At 42.9% G+C, this 16059-nt stretch overlaps 1 protein-coding gene across 3 annotated transcripts in view; it reads left to right on the top strand.

Annotated features, from left to right (window-relative positions):
• LOC122557414 (mastermind-like protein 2) overlaps window positions 1-16059 on the top strand; it is a 495777-nt gene that overhangs the window by 406495 nt on the left and 73223 nt on the right. For all 3 annotated transcript variants that reach the window (XM_087991876.1, XM_087991875.1, XM_087991877.1), the window contains exon 2: window positions 14152-15582. In XM_087991876.1, the coding sequence (XP_087848002.1) occupies window positions 14284-15582 (1299 nt within the window). In that variant the 5' untranslated portion in view covers window positions 14152-14283. The remainder of the gene's footprint in view (window positions 1-14151; window positions 15583-16059) is intronic.

Below are 16059 nucleotides of genomic sequence, written 5' to 3'. Positions count from 1 at the left end.
TTGAACTCCTGTTGTAATGTGAAATTTGGCAGGTAACTTGCAAGTAGCAGACTCCTGCAAACTGTAATGTGTCAATAACCATGGAATTAACAACTCTTCAGGATTGGCCTGGAGTCTTCTGGAATTGAAGATCAAACTCCAGGACAATGCTGGAGGCATCCCTGTAAGAAAATCATCACAACTTTAAAAAAAGATTGGGTTTTTAGTCATTTTCTTTGAACATTTCTCTTTTACTGGTTATAAAAATATTGAAAACGAGAAAAAAATGGCTGCTTGATTTTTAACCAAACATTCATCAATTGGCCTTCTTGCTTTACCATTGGTGCAGTCATGTGATGAAACCTCCTGGTATATATTTAATCCACAGTTGGCAAGCCCAAATGCTGAGATAGCACTGTTGGTTAAGGAGTTGAAAAGTGTGGTGCTGTAAAAGCGCAGCAGGCCAGGTAGCATCTGAGGAGCAGGAGAATCGACGTTTTGGGCATAAGCCCTTCTTCAGGAATGAGACTGGTGTGCCAAGCGGGCTGAGATAAAAGGTGGGGTGAGGGGGGGGGGATCTGGGGGGGGGCGCTGGAAATACGATAGGTGGAAGGAAGTGAGGGTGAGGGTGATAGGCCGGAGAGGAGGTGGGAGCGGAGAGGTCGGGAAGAAGATTGCAGGTCAAGAGGGCGGTGCTGAATCCGAGGGTTGGGACTGGGATAAGGTGAGGGGACGGGAAATAAGGAAGCTGGAGAAATCTACATTCATCCAGTGTGGTTGGAGGGTTCCTAGGCGGAATACATTCATCCCGTGTGGTTGGAGGTCTACCTGGCCTGCTGTGCTTTTCCAGCACCACACTTTTCAACTCTGGTCTCCAGCATCTGCAGTCCTAAATTTCTCCTGTTGGTTAAGGAATAAACATTGGCCAGGACACTGGAGATAGCCCCTGCTTTTATCCAAAATAGTGTTGTGAAATTATTTATATCAACCTGAAAAGTAAATGGGAGCTTTGGTTTAACATTTCGTTCAAAAGGCAACACCTCTGACAGTGAAGTACTCCCTCAGTACTGCACTGAATTGTCAGCATAGATCAAATCTCTGGAGTGGGACTTGAATCCACAACTTAGAAATTCAGAGGTGAGAGTGCTGTCCACTGAGCCATGGCTAATAATTTAAAAATGAAGATTAAGGTTAATTCTAATCTTTGAGCAGTATTGCTTAATTGGGGAATCAAAATGAAGTAAAAGATCAAACTCACAACCCATTACTGTGTGCCTTTGAGAAAGAGAAGTGGGTGTAGTTCTGCCTTTGCGAGAATATTAATAAAAGGCAGGAGGTGAATTAGACTGACAGGAAATGGAAGCATATACAGTCATGACTCAAAAATCTGACCACAGTTGCAATTGGCCATTTTGCTGGATAAATCAAGCTGCCAGATTAACAAACCGACTACATGTATCTCAGTAAATGCCAAATCATTGCCATATATTGGGTCATATTATTGAAATGTTTGCAAATGTGTTACACAACCAAAGCAGATCACGTGAGATTGGAAGAATATCTCCTTGTGGTAAAACTATAGCTGAAACATGAGCGACTGGTAATTGCCTGCGTGGATCAAAGCCAGAAATTGTGCATATTTTAAAAACAAAATTGTTTTGATACCAAAATGCCTGAGGATTTGAAATGACAGGGATCTTGTTTGAAGGATACTTTTCAAGTTGAATAAAAGTAAGCTGAGTGGAATAAGTTTTGAGCTGTGACCTATAGCCCATAGGAAATGCATATACAACAATACTCAATATTTAAACCCATTTGCTTTACCAGTAGCATGTTTAACATTGAATTTATATAAAGGATCCAATCAGTAACAACAGGGAATATTCACTGTGATTTTCCACTTCTAGGGGAAGATTGTTTTCGGATGTTACTCAGAAGTCATGCTTAACATTCTGTAGTCATTGGAATCACATTATTGAAATTTAGTGGGAACTATGCAAATTTATTTAGGCTTCCAAATCCCAGGACAACTTTAATAGTTGCTTGTTTGCTGATTTGTGAACCTCTCTAAACATTGTTTCAGCTTACTGTTTCTTGACATACTCAGAACTTTGAGAGAGATTTGTAGGTGGTTGCCACACAATGATTGCATGACAGATAGCATTACTTGGGTGTACTATACCTTGTGGAAAACATACATCAATCTGTACCCCAAGCATTAGAAATATATCTGATGGAAGTTCAGTTTTAGACCATTGTGGAACTTGACTCATGTTCTCATACAGAAGCGACATATCTTCATTGACACTGTCAAATTAGCACACTTAATCACTTGTGTATTTTGAGGTGCATACTGGATACACATGTTGCATCTCCCTGCTTCATACGTGTAACCTTCTGATCTTTTCTCTGCACCCCATGAATTGCCTCTTCATCAAATGCACTTTGATCTAGGCTGGCTAATCTTAGCACCTTAATCCACGGCGCATCCAAGTTCATTTTATTTGGAGCTGGGTCGGCAAAGCAGCCAGTTCTGTAGTGGCCATGTGCATGATTTTTTCTATGAGAGTTTTGGATGCCCTTAACATGCGCATCACAAATCTGTTGGCCTTAAGTTTGCTCTGGTAATGACAGTGAAGTTGCCATTATTGCCAAGGAGGCTGACGTATATAGTAATGTGTGGGATTCCAGGAAAGGCTATCAGTGAGTCTCTGCTCCTCTGGATAGTGTGATATAGAAATGGTATAGAGGTTTCAATAGCTTTACATCTTTACAGTCATGATAGCTTCCAAACATGCTGCAAAATAAAAAGCCTGGAAAACATTATAGCTTGTAGAATAAGGAGAAATGGGGTTGATGAACTTGCACTAATATTAAAAAATGTATTTTTATCTATTTTTTAAAAATAAGCTTTCAATCTTTATGTTAGCTCCTACCATAATAGATTTGTTTGGCTATCTGAAAAATTAAAATGGATGTGAAGGATCTAAAGTGCTTTTATTTCTAGCAGCACAGAGCACAGCCTAGGTCCAGTTCCTGCTGTCTGCTTTTATTTCGATCTGTGCAAATGCTTCAATTTGATTGGCTGTTTGCTGATATCACTGCAGCTCCACACCAAGACATTCCTAGACTTTGCCAGATTTAAACAGCCATCAAAAAAAGGGAAATTCTTGCCAAAGAAATTACAAGATCTTTGTGGATACCTTTCCTTAAGATCTGCGGTGACCTTCCTACCTTTGCAGCTGGGCATACAGTTTAGAATAGGAAGACTGTCACGCTGACAAACATAGAAATGTACAAACTAGCAGCAGGGTAGGCCATTCAGCCGGTTTTGGTTCCATTTTGAATCTCATGAAAGCAATGGGAATCTCGTTGGCCACCTTTTTGTGTGGCTGCATCAAGCTGTGCGTGGATCCCCGGTACGCAAACACCAAGTGTCATTACGTACTGAGGTTCTACCTGTCCCCGGTGTTGCGAAGGATGGGCCTGGCCTCGCTGCCGTGGAACGCTCCAAGTAGTTGGACCGTTCCGTATCACCTGTCCTTCGTGGAGACGTTTATGAAGAAAAACACCTTTGACCACAAATCCATCAGGAAGTGGTCAGCACGTAGTGTCCTTGAGACCCTTCGGGAAAGGAGAGGGCGGATCCTATCGAGCGGTTCCCTGAGCAGACTGTCAAAGCCATTTGGCAGAATGCCTCATCGCCAGATCTTTCCAACAAGCACCAAGACATGGCTTGGCTGGTGGTGAGAAGGGCTCTGTCTGTACGATCCTTTATGCACACCCGGACTCTCTGGCGCACCGCACGCTGCCCTCAAAGCGGCTGCAGGGAGGACAAGACTGTCACACACCTCCTTCTGGAATGTGCCTATGCAGAAGAAGTCTGGAGAGGAATGCAGTGGTGTTTGTTGAGATTCATCCCAAGCAGCGCCGTGACACGGGAGTCCGTGCTCTACGGTCTGTTCCCCGGGACGCACACCGAGACAAACATGGAGGATCATCATCTCGGTGAAAGATGCTCTGTGGGCGGTCCGAAACCTGTTGATCTTCCAGCTGAAGGAGTTGACCCCGATTGAGTGTTGCAGACTGGCACATTCCAAGGTCCAGGACTACGTGTTGAGGGACGCGCTGAAGCTTGGGGCAGCTGTTGCCAAGGCGCGGTGGGGAAAGACCACCGCGTAACATCTGCCTGCCAAAGAAGAACAGGGGGCCCGCGCAGTCATCTGGGCTCTGCTGACGCCTCAGCAGAGCAGCTGGATAGTAAACGTACAGACTTGTATATAGGAAAAATAAATTTCGATGTCTGTATATATAGCAATGTAATGTGTGCACAAGAATGGCATGACTAATTGTATAAAAGATCCAAATAATTTTATGAATAAAGTATATTTTTGAAATAAAAAAAGTCTGCCAGCAGGACAGCTGGTGCAAGGCATGTCCATTGAATGATGAGCTCACCAGGGCAGCTGAGAGGTGGGTGTTTGTCCTGCATGAGGATCCTGTGAGTGGAGATGCCACCTACCAACAGCTGCCAACCAGAGGGAGGTCTGTAGCTCATTTATTCAGCAGCATCATTGGAGGTGGCAGTTGCTGTTGGATCCATAGCCTCTGGAGACTCAGAATAGTGGAATGACCCAGGCCAGAAGCGGGTAATGGCAGTGCGATTGGGGAGGTCAGCAGGGTGGAGGTCATCTCCCCCAAAGGGAGATGAGAAGCAGCCCACATAGGTTTATTTATTGCATTCTGAGTGGCAACTCACCGATGTGTGGCTGGGAAAGCAGCAGTGACAGTGAAATGAGGCCCTTAAGTGGTCCTTAATTGCCCATTAAAGGACTTCAATTCTGGATTTAATGGGAGTGAACAGATTCTTGTGGTACAGTAGTAGTGTCCCTACCTCTGAGGCAGGACGTCTGCATTCAAGTCCCACCTGCACCAGAGGTCTGTCATAACATTTCTGATAAAGATTAATTATGAAAATATACAGGAAGGCGTGTACCTTCCATTCCAATTAAATACCCTCACTGCTTCTCAGCACACCATGAGAGAAAGCAGATTCTTCATCTCCCTCCCCTAAATATTTCTCAATTGGAAAATAGTTAAGTAATCTTCTCTTCTTTGCATTGTAGAGATTGATTATAGCCATTTTAATTTACGAAACAAAGCCAGACAGCAACCAGGCTCTGTGGCATGTAAATTTGTTTATAAGGCTATTTGCATAGACAGCACGGCGAGCAAAAAAAACCTAATGAATTTTTAAATGGGTTGCATAGCGTGACACCAGTCACTGTAGCTCAACAGCAGCACAGTTAACTGGGGACAAGAATCAAGGGTTCACAATGCAACATGGCACATGCAGAGCTTTGCTGGATACTTAATGCATCATCAGTATTAGTGGATTTAAACAAAGGCTGATTACAGACCAGCTTTAATTTAAAAAGAAAAGTACTGGAAAACAAACTACATAGAAGGAAAAACAAATCTGATGTGTGTCATTGGTTTTGAAATGGACTCCAATTACTTTTTTTTTCCTGTGGCACTTTTTTTTAGCACACACTAATAATAGATTAATGACCTGCTTAGTGTTTGGGGATTTTGGGTGCATTATGATTTACTTCATGGTTCTCCTGTGAAACACCAGATGTTCCAAGAACTTTAGATGGGATAATCTTTTCATAATGCACAGTTTGAAAGCCCGAGTGCAGAACCCGTCAGTCGTTACTGCTGAGTCTGAAATGCATGGAACAATTCAGGCTAATGCTCCAGTATAACTATAAAGAGCCTATGCAGAACACTGCAATGGCTAGCAACCTTCTTTTATTAATTGTGTACAAAGACGTTTCATGAGCTTATGAAACTAAATCAAACACCCAGTCTAAAAAAAGGTAAAGGCTCTAGTTTCATTTCTTTGCCTATTTTAAGATAAATAGCACGCCTGTGACTGAAATTTGTATCATATACTAAACATGGAATATTTACAGGTTGGATAAATGGATTCAGTTAGATTGAGTGGCTGGTTTACAATGTAGAGTGATCTCAAAAGTGTAGATTCAATTCCCACACTGGCCGAGGTTATCAGTGAGGACTTTCTTTCTGAACCTCTTCCCCTCGCCTGAGGCATGGTGACCCTCAGGTCAAAGTGCAACTGCTGAGAGATCAGCCTATGGTCCAGTAGGACTATAGTTACTTTACCTTTACTTTTTCCCAGGTGGATACAGGGAAGTCCACTACAAGACAACATACTGGGCCAAATGTTCATGTCAGAGGCAGGAAATGGAACTAATTATCTACCTACTTTAAGTGAATTAGGATAAATCATCACCTACTTTTTGATTCTTCTGCTAAAATGAATAGATGGAAACTTTAATCTCCTGCAATGTATGTGAGATAGTCTTGTGATGAGAATTCTCAGGGCAAGAACCCAGACATGACACCTTTTAATACAGGGAGGTCACTGCAATGCAGCTACCACACAGTTCTGGCTGACCAGGAAACACTCTCACTCTTGCTGCCTGCCATAACCATTTATAGATTGACCAGTCTGGCTGACATAACTTCATTTTTAAAATCTCTTTCCATGCACATTCTGTCTATCTGGTGGTTTTAGTCATTGATGTCTGTCTACAGTCACCTTAAAGCAGACTTGCTTGGGTCTTCTTTGGCCAGAGTTCTATAATATCTTCCATCTTGTAGCACTGCAGTGAACTGAGAAATCCAGTGAATTAAATTTCAAGGAACCTGCAACTGGGGATCCATAATCCAACTTTCCTGGGACTTCTGATTGATAGTCCAGTCCTTAAGTAAAAGGATATGTAACACATTCTACCTTCATACTTGTATCTATTGATGGTGTTATTATGAGTGGTGCAATGTAACTATATACAGGGTTGTTATGTATTCCCTGAAGCAGTGCAATATTATGGAAACCATTTGCTCTTTAATGGGCAAGTCTGCATTGGACATCTTACTGTATGTTTTGTGACAGAGAGATTTAAACAGGAATGCACAAACATCTAACTTTCCATTAACATCTGGTTTCTTTTTAAATTAATAATTACAGACATTAAAAATATTGCATCTTCTAGTTCTGATGGATAAAGAAACCTCACAAAGAGTACAGATAAAATTATGTTGACATGTAATTAAATTTAGAACTTTGTCAAAAAAAATGAAATCACTGTGTTGTGGATGTCAATCTATTTGCAGGTATATTGTCCTATGTTCAGTTAGGGAATATAGATTGGAAAAAATATCTTTTGAGATAACTCAGATTACATGTCATGGCTATAGGATGAAATAAGTTCCATTGGCAGTGGTTGACTTTACATTGCTTTGGTTTACTTGTTTACATTTATCGCCAGTGTTGTCGATTTAATATCTCAGATCTATGTAAATACAACACTAGTTTCTGATTGCCCAGGGGCTTTTCTTCAGAATACTGTACACAATGCTTTAAAATGTATACTCCATGCTTCTGGCTCAGGCTTTCAGCTACTGTATCTTTAACTTTGTCAGGATCCCCACACAAGCTTAACCAATCGGGCACAATGAGCATCAGGCTTATATATTCAAACTCAGAACAATTGAATCATTGAACACTCCAGTCAGCTTAATAGATCAAGAGTGCAAGATTTTTAAAATTCACTCATAGGCATTGCTGGGTATATATTACCCATCCCTAGTTGCCCTTAAGAAGATGGTGGTGAGCTGCCTCCTTGAATCACTGCAGTCCGCATGCTGTAGGTTGACCCACAATGATGTTAGGAAGAGAATTCCAGGATTTTGACCCAGTGGCAGCTAACAAACAGCGATACACTTCCAAGTCATGATGGTGAGTGACTTGGATGAGAACTTGCAGGGGGTGGTGTCTCACACATCTGCTGCCCTTGACCTTCTCTGATTGAGCAAGAAACCAAGAAACCAAGCTTAAGGAATACTTAAGGAATTTTGCATTGCAGGAGGTGCTGTCCTTTGTGTTAATGTTCAAATGGAGATAAGATCCCATGACACTATAAGCTGGGTAAAAATCCCTATTGGGATTGTGGGTCTACCTACAGCACATAGGCTGCAGCAGATCAACAAGGCAGCCCACCACTACCTTCAAGGGCAACTAGGGACAGGAACAAATGCTGGTCCAGCTATCAATGTCCAAGTCCCTTGAATTAATAATTTAAAAAATGTAGGTGTGTTTTAATGGCATGATGGCCTCTCAAGTCCCTATGGCTTACAGAGCCACCAAGAACATCAAGTCTGTCTTCTGCCCTTAACTAACCTCTGTGGAGAAATTTGGAGGTGGGTAACTGCTTTCTCCTTCAGGACCAGAAAGGAGACCCAATCCCCATCTTGCATTTTCTTGCAGAGAAAATCCAGCCCATGGCTCAAGACTGAATCAGGATTACCATGATGCCGTTTTAAGCCTCTAAGAGTGACCTAAGCTGGCAGGAATGAATATATTTAATTGCTGTGTCCCTGTGAGATATTCAATTAATTAGGGGCTGAGGACATGATACTGGGCATGCATTCTTCACATCAGACAACTTAGTCAAGTGCAACTGGCATAGAGTGAAATCGGAGGATAGAGCAGCAATGAAGAAGAAATAGGATGCTTTGAGGTTAGGGGAGGGAGAGATCTGAAGGGAAAGAGAGAAGCTAGGAAGAAATGAGTAATTGCCAGCCGGCCACAAGTGAATGAATAGGCGGTACTTCCAAATATTCCAGTAGTGGCAGATGAGACACATGTTCCAGCATTGGAAAAACGTGTACATGTGGAATATATTTTAATTCACACTTTAGGGGAAACACTTGTTTTTTGTTTTGAAGCAAGGCCACAGAAAGGTTGCATGTTTCATTGCAGTGGTCTTTTTCAAAAAAGAAAACAAAAGATGTTGTTCTCGGATTAATGATTGAGCAATCATTTTGTCTCTCTTCGACTGCACAAAATAAGTTTAAAGCTTTAAAACCTTAAGCCAGCCAATTTAGTCAGCACTTAGCCAGCTACATTTAACAAAAACACAGTTGGCAGAACTTTGAAGAAAATGCTTAAAATCAGAAGTATATGCACAAGTTAAAAAACACTCCTAGGGGCTCTTCAATTCACCAGAAGTCTAACCAGGAAGCTACAGCCAAAAAAAAAATACTAAATAATCCTTTTAAAATGAAAAAAAACTAAGCTAAATCAATTTAATTTAAAGACATTAATACGGCGTGGTTAATTTATAAAATTTGATGAAAGCAGTATGTTAAAATGTGGCAGAGTAAGTCACTTCTAATTTAAAGGTAAGATATAGAGTGATATTTTTGCATTAGAGACTTGCCGATTACATAAAAGAATAAAATAACAGTTCTGTGGGACTTCACAAAACTAAACATGCTGCACCGTTGAGGTGCAAGTACACATCCAGCCAAGAATTTGTCCAATTTATTGCGATCACCGAAGGATGAGAGTGTTTTTGCAGTTTGAGAAAAAGCTGGAGAATGGGACCAATTTGTTGCTATGGCAACGATTATAACAAATGAATGCAGACTTTTTTTGGAAGCAAGAGTTGTAAACTAGGTTGAATCTTGTGTTTCTTCAGCAGCAAGGCTTCACTTTGGTCCAACATCTGTAACTCATTGTTAATTTTTACACATAGGCAGCTTGACAACTTGTCATGGACCCAGGAGAATATGCATGCAATGGGCATCTTTTGGTTGTTTTTATTAAATGGTACTTGAGCTCACTGATTAGCTGCCACAGCATGTTGCTTGTCCCCAGAAGAAAACTTGAGTAAATCATACTGTGCAGTACACACCAAGCAGTCCATACTGCCTCCCAGCAGCTCAATCAGGCCAGTGTGATACAGCATCATATCCACAGATCATCCAGAGCTTTTCCATTCAGCTGAAATATGAGTGATCATGCCAAGACAAAATGGAATTGTGACTAAGTCTATGCTAAGGATATATTGGTTTAGTCAGCCATGGTTCTGTTGGTAGCACTCTCATCACACAAATCTGAGGGTTGTGTTCTCAAGGCCAACTCCAAAGACCTTGAGCACGGCAGTCAGGCCTGACACACCAGAGGATTGCAATTGTACTGTTTAATTTCCACTCAAGGATGTTCATTCCCTAGGCTATAACCTACACATTTGGTGGCGGGGGTATTTAACGAGGGAGATGGGTGGGGACCTCACTTCCTTCTCGACTCCACCCTGATTAAGTCTGAGGTAGAAAGGTCATTGAAAGATCCCCCGTCATTAGTCAACAGTGGCAATACAATTAGTCAGGAAAGAGGACATTTAATGAGTGACATTTTGGTCAGATATTAAGGATATAGAAGTAGTCAATAAAAATGAGTGGGGATCCTATGGAATTCTCTGCCATAGAATGCAGTTGAGGCCAAAACATTGAATGTTTTCAAGAACAAATTAGATACAGTTCTTAGGGCTAAAGGGGTTCAAATGGTATGGAAAGAAAATGGGGACCATGTATGGGGTTGGATGATCAGGCATGATTAAATTAATTGGTGGAGCAGGCTCTGTGTAATATACTCTCTATATTACATTTTAACCCAGAATGCTGCTTTAAACTGCAGAAGTAGAAACTAAGAGCAAGTGAGATGTAAATGAGGAAACATTGTAGATGAACAGTAAAGGTGTGGGCTTTGGAAATGTTCTAGGAATAATTGAGGATAACGTTGGGATCTCTTTGGATGGATGAATAGCCTTCCATCTTTATTTTATCAAATTATGATGTGAACATTCCTTGTGGTGCACTTTCAGTCTTGACTGATGGAGGTGCTTTCCAACTGGAGGAAGTGAAATTAGTGGGTTCAGTCCCTGGCTATTCTTATACAGCTCCTTGCAGTCTGTTGCAAAACATCATTGAAAGGCCAAAGTTTCAGGCCTTCCCATCAGCCTGAAATAAGTGTAGGGGCACGGGTGGAAAAGTGTAAATGGGGAGGGGTCTGGCAAAATTTTAAAACTTTCTCAACTTGAGGAAAGCCAACAAAAAAGATAATCCTTAATTGTATAAACGTAATTTTGTAATTCAGAACTTTATGTATTCATAAGAAAAGACACATCTTTCTCCAAGCTTTTTGTTTTGAACTCATCAGGACAATTTGCAAGAATACCAATATAACAGGAAAATCAACATTTACACCGAGAAGAGAATGCTCATTGGTTGGGAAATGGACTCTGATGGGTAGGAGCATTGCTATGAGAATGCAAGAGAGTTAATGATGGTGATAATCCTTAACTGTTATGGTAATACTGCCAGCCATCAGAGTCCACTTCCCTCTCATTTAGATTGACTTGGTTTCTTGAGTCAACACCATAGTCAGATAATATCATATTCGCACAGTTTTCCTATGTGCTAGCCCTTGTATAACATAGCCTTATAACAGAGAAAATATAGCGAATGTCGGAGAACTTCAGCAAATCCGGCAGCATCTGTGGAGACAGATACAGAGTTAATGTTTTGAGTCTGGTCTGACTTTTGTTCAGAACTAGTTCAGTTCAGGCTGAACAGGCTTCAGTTCTGAAGGAGTCAAACCAGACTCAAAGTCTTAACTCTATTTGTCACTCCACAGATACAGTCAGATCTGTTGAGTTTCTCAGTCATCCTCTTTGTTTCAGATTTCCACCACCCACAACATTTTGCTCTTGTAATGAAGACCGAGTTCTTGCTGAGGCAGGTGTTTTGAAATTTGTGAACAATGCTAACACCGTTACAAGATCTCAGACTTAAACGTAGACTGGGTTCTATGCTTCCTGGTGTTATAGCAACATTACATATCTGCAACCCATAACGTAGCTGACGGACTTCAAACTGCACTAACTCCATTGCAGTGAGAGTGCTGAAGGTGGAGATCTGGACCTTTTATGCTGGAACATCACATCATAATGTTATCTAATAGGCTTAAAGGTATACTGCTTTTCTTGGATCGTGCAATAACCTAATACAGACCACTGACGTTGTCTGGATTAATAATATTGATAGTATATTACCCTTTAGGATTGTTTTCTGTTCCAAGAAAACCTTTTACATTACACTAGTAACTGGAATTAAGGAACAGTGCCCTGCTGTGGCAGGTTTGGAATTAGATTGAATGTGATATTTAGATCATATGTTTATGGTACAGACTGCCCTGTGCAGCAAATTGAAGATATTTGTAGTCATGTTGGTTTCCTGCCCAGTAGGTTCCTAATCTTTGCCATGTTTTCCTGTGGAAATGCTGAAGGGAGTTGAGAGGCTTCTGAAAGCAGAGGTGACCAGGTTTTGCTTTTCTACTTCCGAAACATCAGTTAATAGCATAAGCACCTGGTTCAGAAGGCTTGGGATGGTATTTCTAAAAGTAAAGATAGAATCAAAAAGTGCAGATCAAGGGCATTTGCCTGTGTTGTCTATGCTAATTCTTTGAAGTTGCTATCCAGTTAGTTGCAGTCTCCCTTGTCTTCCTCTGCAACCCTTTTTGACTTTTTAAAATACCCCATCTGTTTCAGAAGTTATCACTGAATCTATTTCCACTGCCCTTTCAGGAGCGCATTCCAGTTCATAACAACTCATTGCATTGTTTTCAAAAAAAGTCTCCTCATTCCCAACTTTTTGATACTGGTTTTAAATCTGTATTTCTGGTTGCAGACTCTTCTGCCAATAGAAACATTTTCTCCACACCTATTCTTTCAAGGCCCCTTGGATAATGGAAATACAAGTTGTTGGTTGTCTGAGCTATTTTAATTTGAGGGTAGTGAATCAACTTAGAGATGAGCGGGGAAAAAGAAATTGCTTCTGCCTCTAAATAAATACATACAACTGTTTTCCTTTTTAATACCCACCAATGTTAGTACAGGAGAGGAGAAAAAAACACGAGTCTGCAGAAAGCTATCATCAATACAACATACAAACTGTTTTTACACTTGTCACTAAAATCAACATTAAACTTGCAACGTACAAATCAAATTTAAGTACAGAGCTTGAGGCGACATTTCCTCCTGCATATCTCATGTTGAACTAAAACTCCAGATTTAGGCTACACTGTGATCCCACTGTATATTGACTTTCCAGTGATTGTGTAACTAAACCCTCATGTTCCTGGAAGTGTCTCAGATTGTTTTATGAATACAGAACTCAAGCAGTTTACAGCAAAGATGGAGGCATTTCAGTCAATTGTATCCTTGCAGATTCTTTGGTTGAATGCTCCAACAGTTAATCCTACTGCCCTGTGTTGCCTGCTCTCCATGAGTTTATCTGTTCTCCCTTTTTAAAAAGATAGTTAGTCTCTGCATCAATAATACATGGCAAGACATTCCTTGCTCCAACAACCTGCTGTGTGCAATTCAGTTCCTTGGTGCTCTTTTTCTTGTTTAATCATTTCATCAAAATGAAGTATTGACCTGGTTCCTAGCCAATAATTAACTTTACATGTGAGCTTATGTTAAGTGTGTCCCATTTTTAAACAGCCTTTATTCCTGTTGTATTACATCATTGTTTTGTGTGTTCACCTCATCTGGTAGAGATTGTCTAATAGTTGTGTGTTTTGTACCATAAACCAAGAATTTCTGCAATTTAGTTTTTTCCCCAGTGCATTCATCCAGTTACCCTGGATGCTGCCTGAACTGCTGTGCTCTTCCAGCACCACTAATCCAGAATCTGGTTTCCAGCATCTGCAGTCATTGTTTTTACCTCATACAGTTACCCCTTACTGCATATAATAGGAACAGGAATAGGCCATTCAACCCAGCATGACGATCCCACCATTCAGTACAATCATGGCTGAACCAAAACTTCAATACATTTTACCATCTGATTTCCATAACCCTGTACTTAACAGGTATTCAGAAATTAATCAAATCTCTCCCTTAAACATACAGAAACTCAGCCTCCACAGCCCTCGATATTGCATGGTAGATTCACAATGTTTATTGTTTGTAGACAGAAGCAACAATGATATATGTAAATCCCAGATTCGCACCGATAAAGGATTAACCCATGAGATTGAAAAGGTCTGATAAACACGTAACAGATCATTGAAAGTCAAGATTACAATACGATCATTGGAAAGTCAGCATGCAGTGGAATCAGCTTTTCGATCAGTTTGGAATGGGCAATGAAGCCTCCTTTTGACTTGATGTGGGACATTTGTTCTTTTCCAGAGTTGGCGTAACCTCAAACTGTCCTTTTTGTTTCTTTCAGCTCCAGGGATCAATAAAGAGAAAGTTGGAAAGCAACGGCTCACCTGCCAGTCATGACAAAATCAATGATCTCTCAGATGGCACATTCTCAGGCGAGGTTAAAAGGATCTGCCTGGACGATGTCAGTCTTCCGATGGGTCAGGGCGATGCCTCCAGTGTCCTTCGCCCTGATGTGCAAAGCTCCTCGCTGCCAATTGGGCACCGTAGCCAGGCCCTGCAGACCTCTGCCTCCATGGGCCCCTCTTTGGGTTGTGTTGCCCCAGGCACCAATGCAGGCCTCATGGGCAGCAACCAGGCAAACGGGGGTGACATTGGCTCGCAATTTGCCGTGACATCCAACCCGGAGATGAAACCCAGTGTAGGGGACGGCCACAACATGTTCTCGTTTGACTCCAAGGCGGTCAACAACATGCAAACGATGGACCAGGACTTGGAGGACCTTTTGGAGGAGCTGACCAACATGCCCAACCCGTCGCTCAACGAACTCGACCTTCTGACCAACAGGAGCGACCCCCTGAACCTGGGCCTCGTGCAGACCAGCCAGGGCAACACTCGGAAGCCATCTCCTCAGGCGGCCTCCCATTTGGAGAACCCCATACCCAGCCGGGAGTTTTCTCCCAATTACAGCCAGGCACCTGCGGGCTCTCCGCAGCGACGGCCCCCGTCGACGGGTACCTCCTCGTACCCGTTACCGGCGCCGCCCAACCCCATGCCGCTGCCCATGTCCTCGGCGTCACAGAACCAGGCGGCGAACCAGCCGCAGCCGCCATTGTTGTCAGGCGCCGGCGCCAACCGCGTGGGGACCAACTGGCACGAACTGTCGCACGCGCAGCAACTGAAGAAGATCGCCGCGAGCCAGCACCAGCGCTCCGTCACCCAGCAACCGCACCCGCAGCAGGGCCAGGCGGCAAACTGGCCTCCCGTCCCTTCATCTGGGCCTTCCCCGCCCTACCGGCCGGACAAGCTGCCGAGCCCCTCCCTGCACCAGCAGCCGTTCAGCCCGCCCAGCGCGATGCTGCCCAGCATCCCCGCCTCGAGCGGCACCATGCAGAGTTACCTCTACAACAAGGCGCCGTCCAGCCAGCCCAACCGCATCCCCATGATGGTGCAGCAGCCAGCAGGCCTGAGCCAGGGCCCGGTGACTGAGAACGCCCTGCCTTCGGAGCAGCTCTCGTTCAGCAACACCAAGCCGCTGTCGCATTTTGACCCCGACCTACCTGCTCAGAAGATGTCGCAGGTGGCCGGCACTCAGAGCCAGCCCTCGGTGGTGCATTACATGCAGCAGCCCACCGCAGCCGTGCAGCAGCAGCAGCAGCAGCCGCCGCCTCCGCAGCCTGCACCTGCTCAGCAGCCGACAGCCCTGCAGCTGCAGTTTCGAAACAAGCTTCGAATGCACCAAATGAGACTGCACGGCAGCCTTCAGCAGTCATCGGTAAGAGTTTTCTAAAACTGAATGACTGACGTGAACTGATTTGCTGTTTCTTCGAAGCTGACAAAGGCGAATTCTTGTCGGAGCAAATTACTGCAGATGCTGGCATCTGTACTGAAAACAAAAAAAAATGTTGGCGATCACAGTGGGTCAGGCCTAGAGAGCGCAAGCTCACGTCTAGATGACTCTTCCATCAGAGCTGAAATGAAGCAGGGGTGCAGCATTTATGCAATGGTGGGGGAAGCAGGTTGGATTGCTGGGGGAGAAAGGATATTGATAGTTTAGATCAAGTGATTGGAATGTGAGAGAGAATCTGAACTGTCAGCATCCTTTCTCTCCCAGCACTGCAACCTCCCCCTCCCCTACTGTTGCATAAATGCTGTCCCTCCACACTTCAGTTCTGCTGAAGAGTCATCTGAACTCCAAACGTTAGCTTGCTTTCTCTCCATGGATGCTGCCTGACCCACTGTGATCTCTAGC

This window comes from Chiloscyllium plagiosum, unplaced genomic scaffold (assembly GCF_037043375.1).
Source record: "Chiloscyllium plagiosum isolate Xiang-an unplaced genomic scaffold, Cpla_swu_hap1 HiC_scaffold_11, whole genome shotgun sequence".
In the NCBI taxonomy this organism is placed as follows: Eukaryota; Metazoa; Chordata; class Chondrichthyes; order Orectolobiformes; family Hemiscylliidae; genus Chiloscyllium; species Chiloscyllium plagiosum.
Note: the sequence above shows the minus strand (reverse complement) of the source record. Positions and strands in the feature narration are given on the sequence as shown.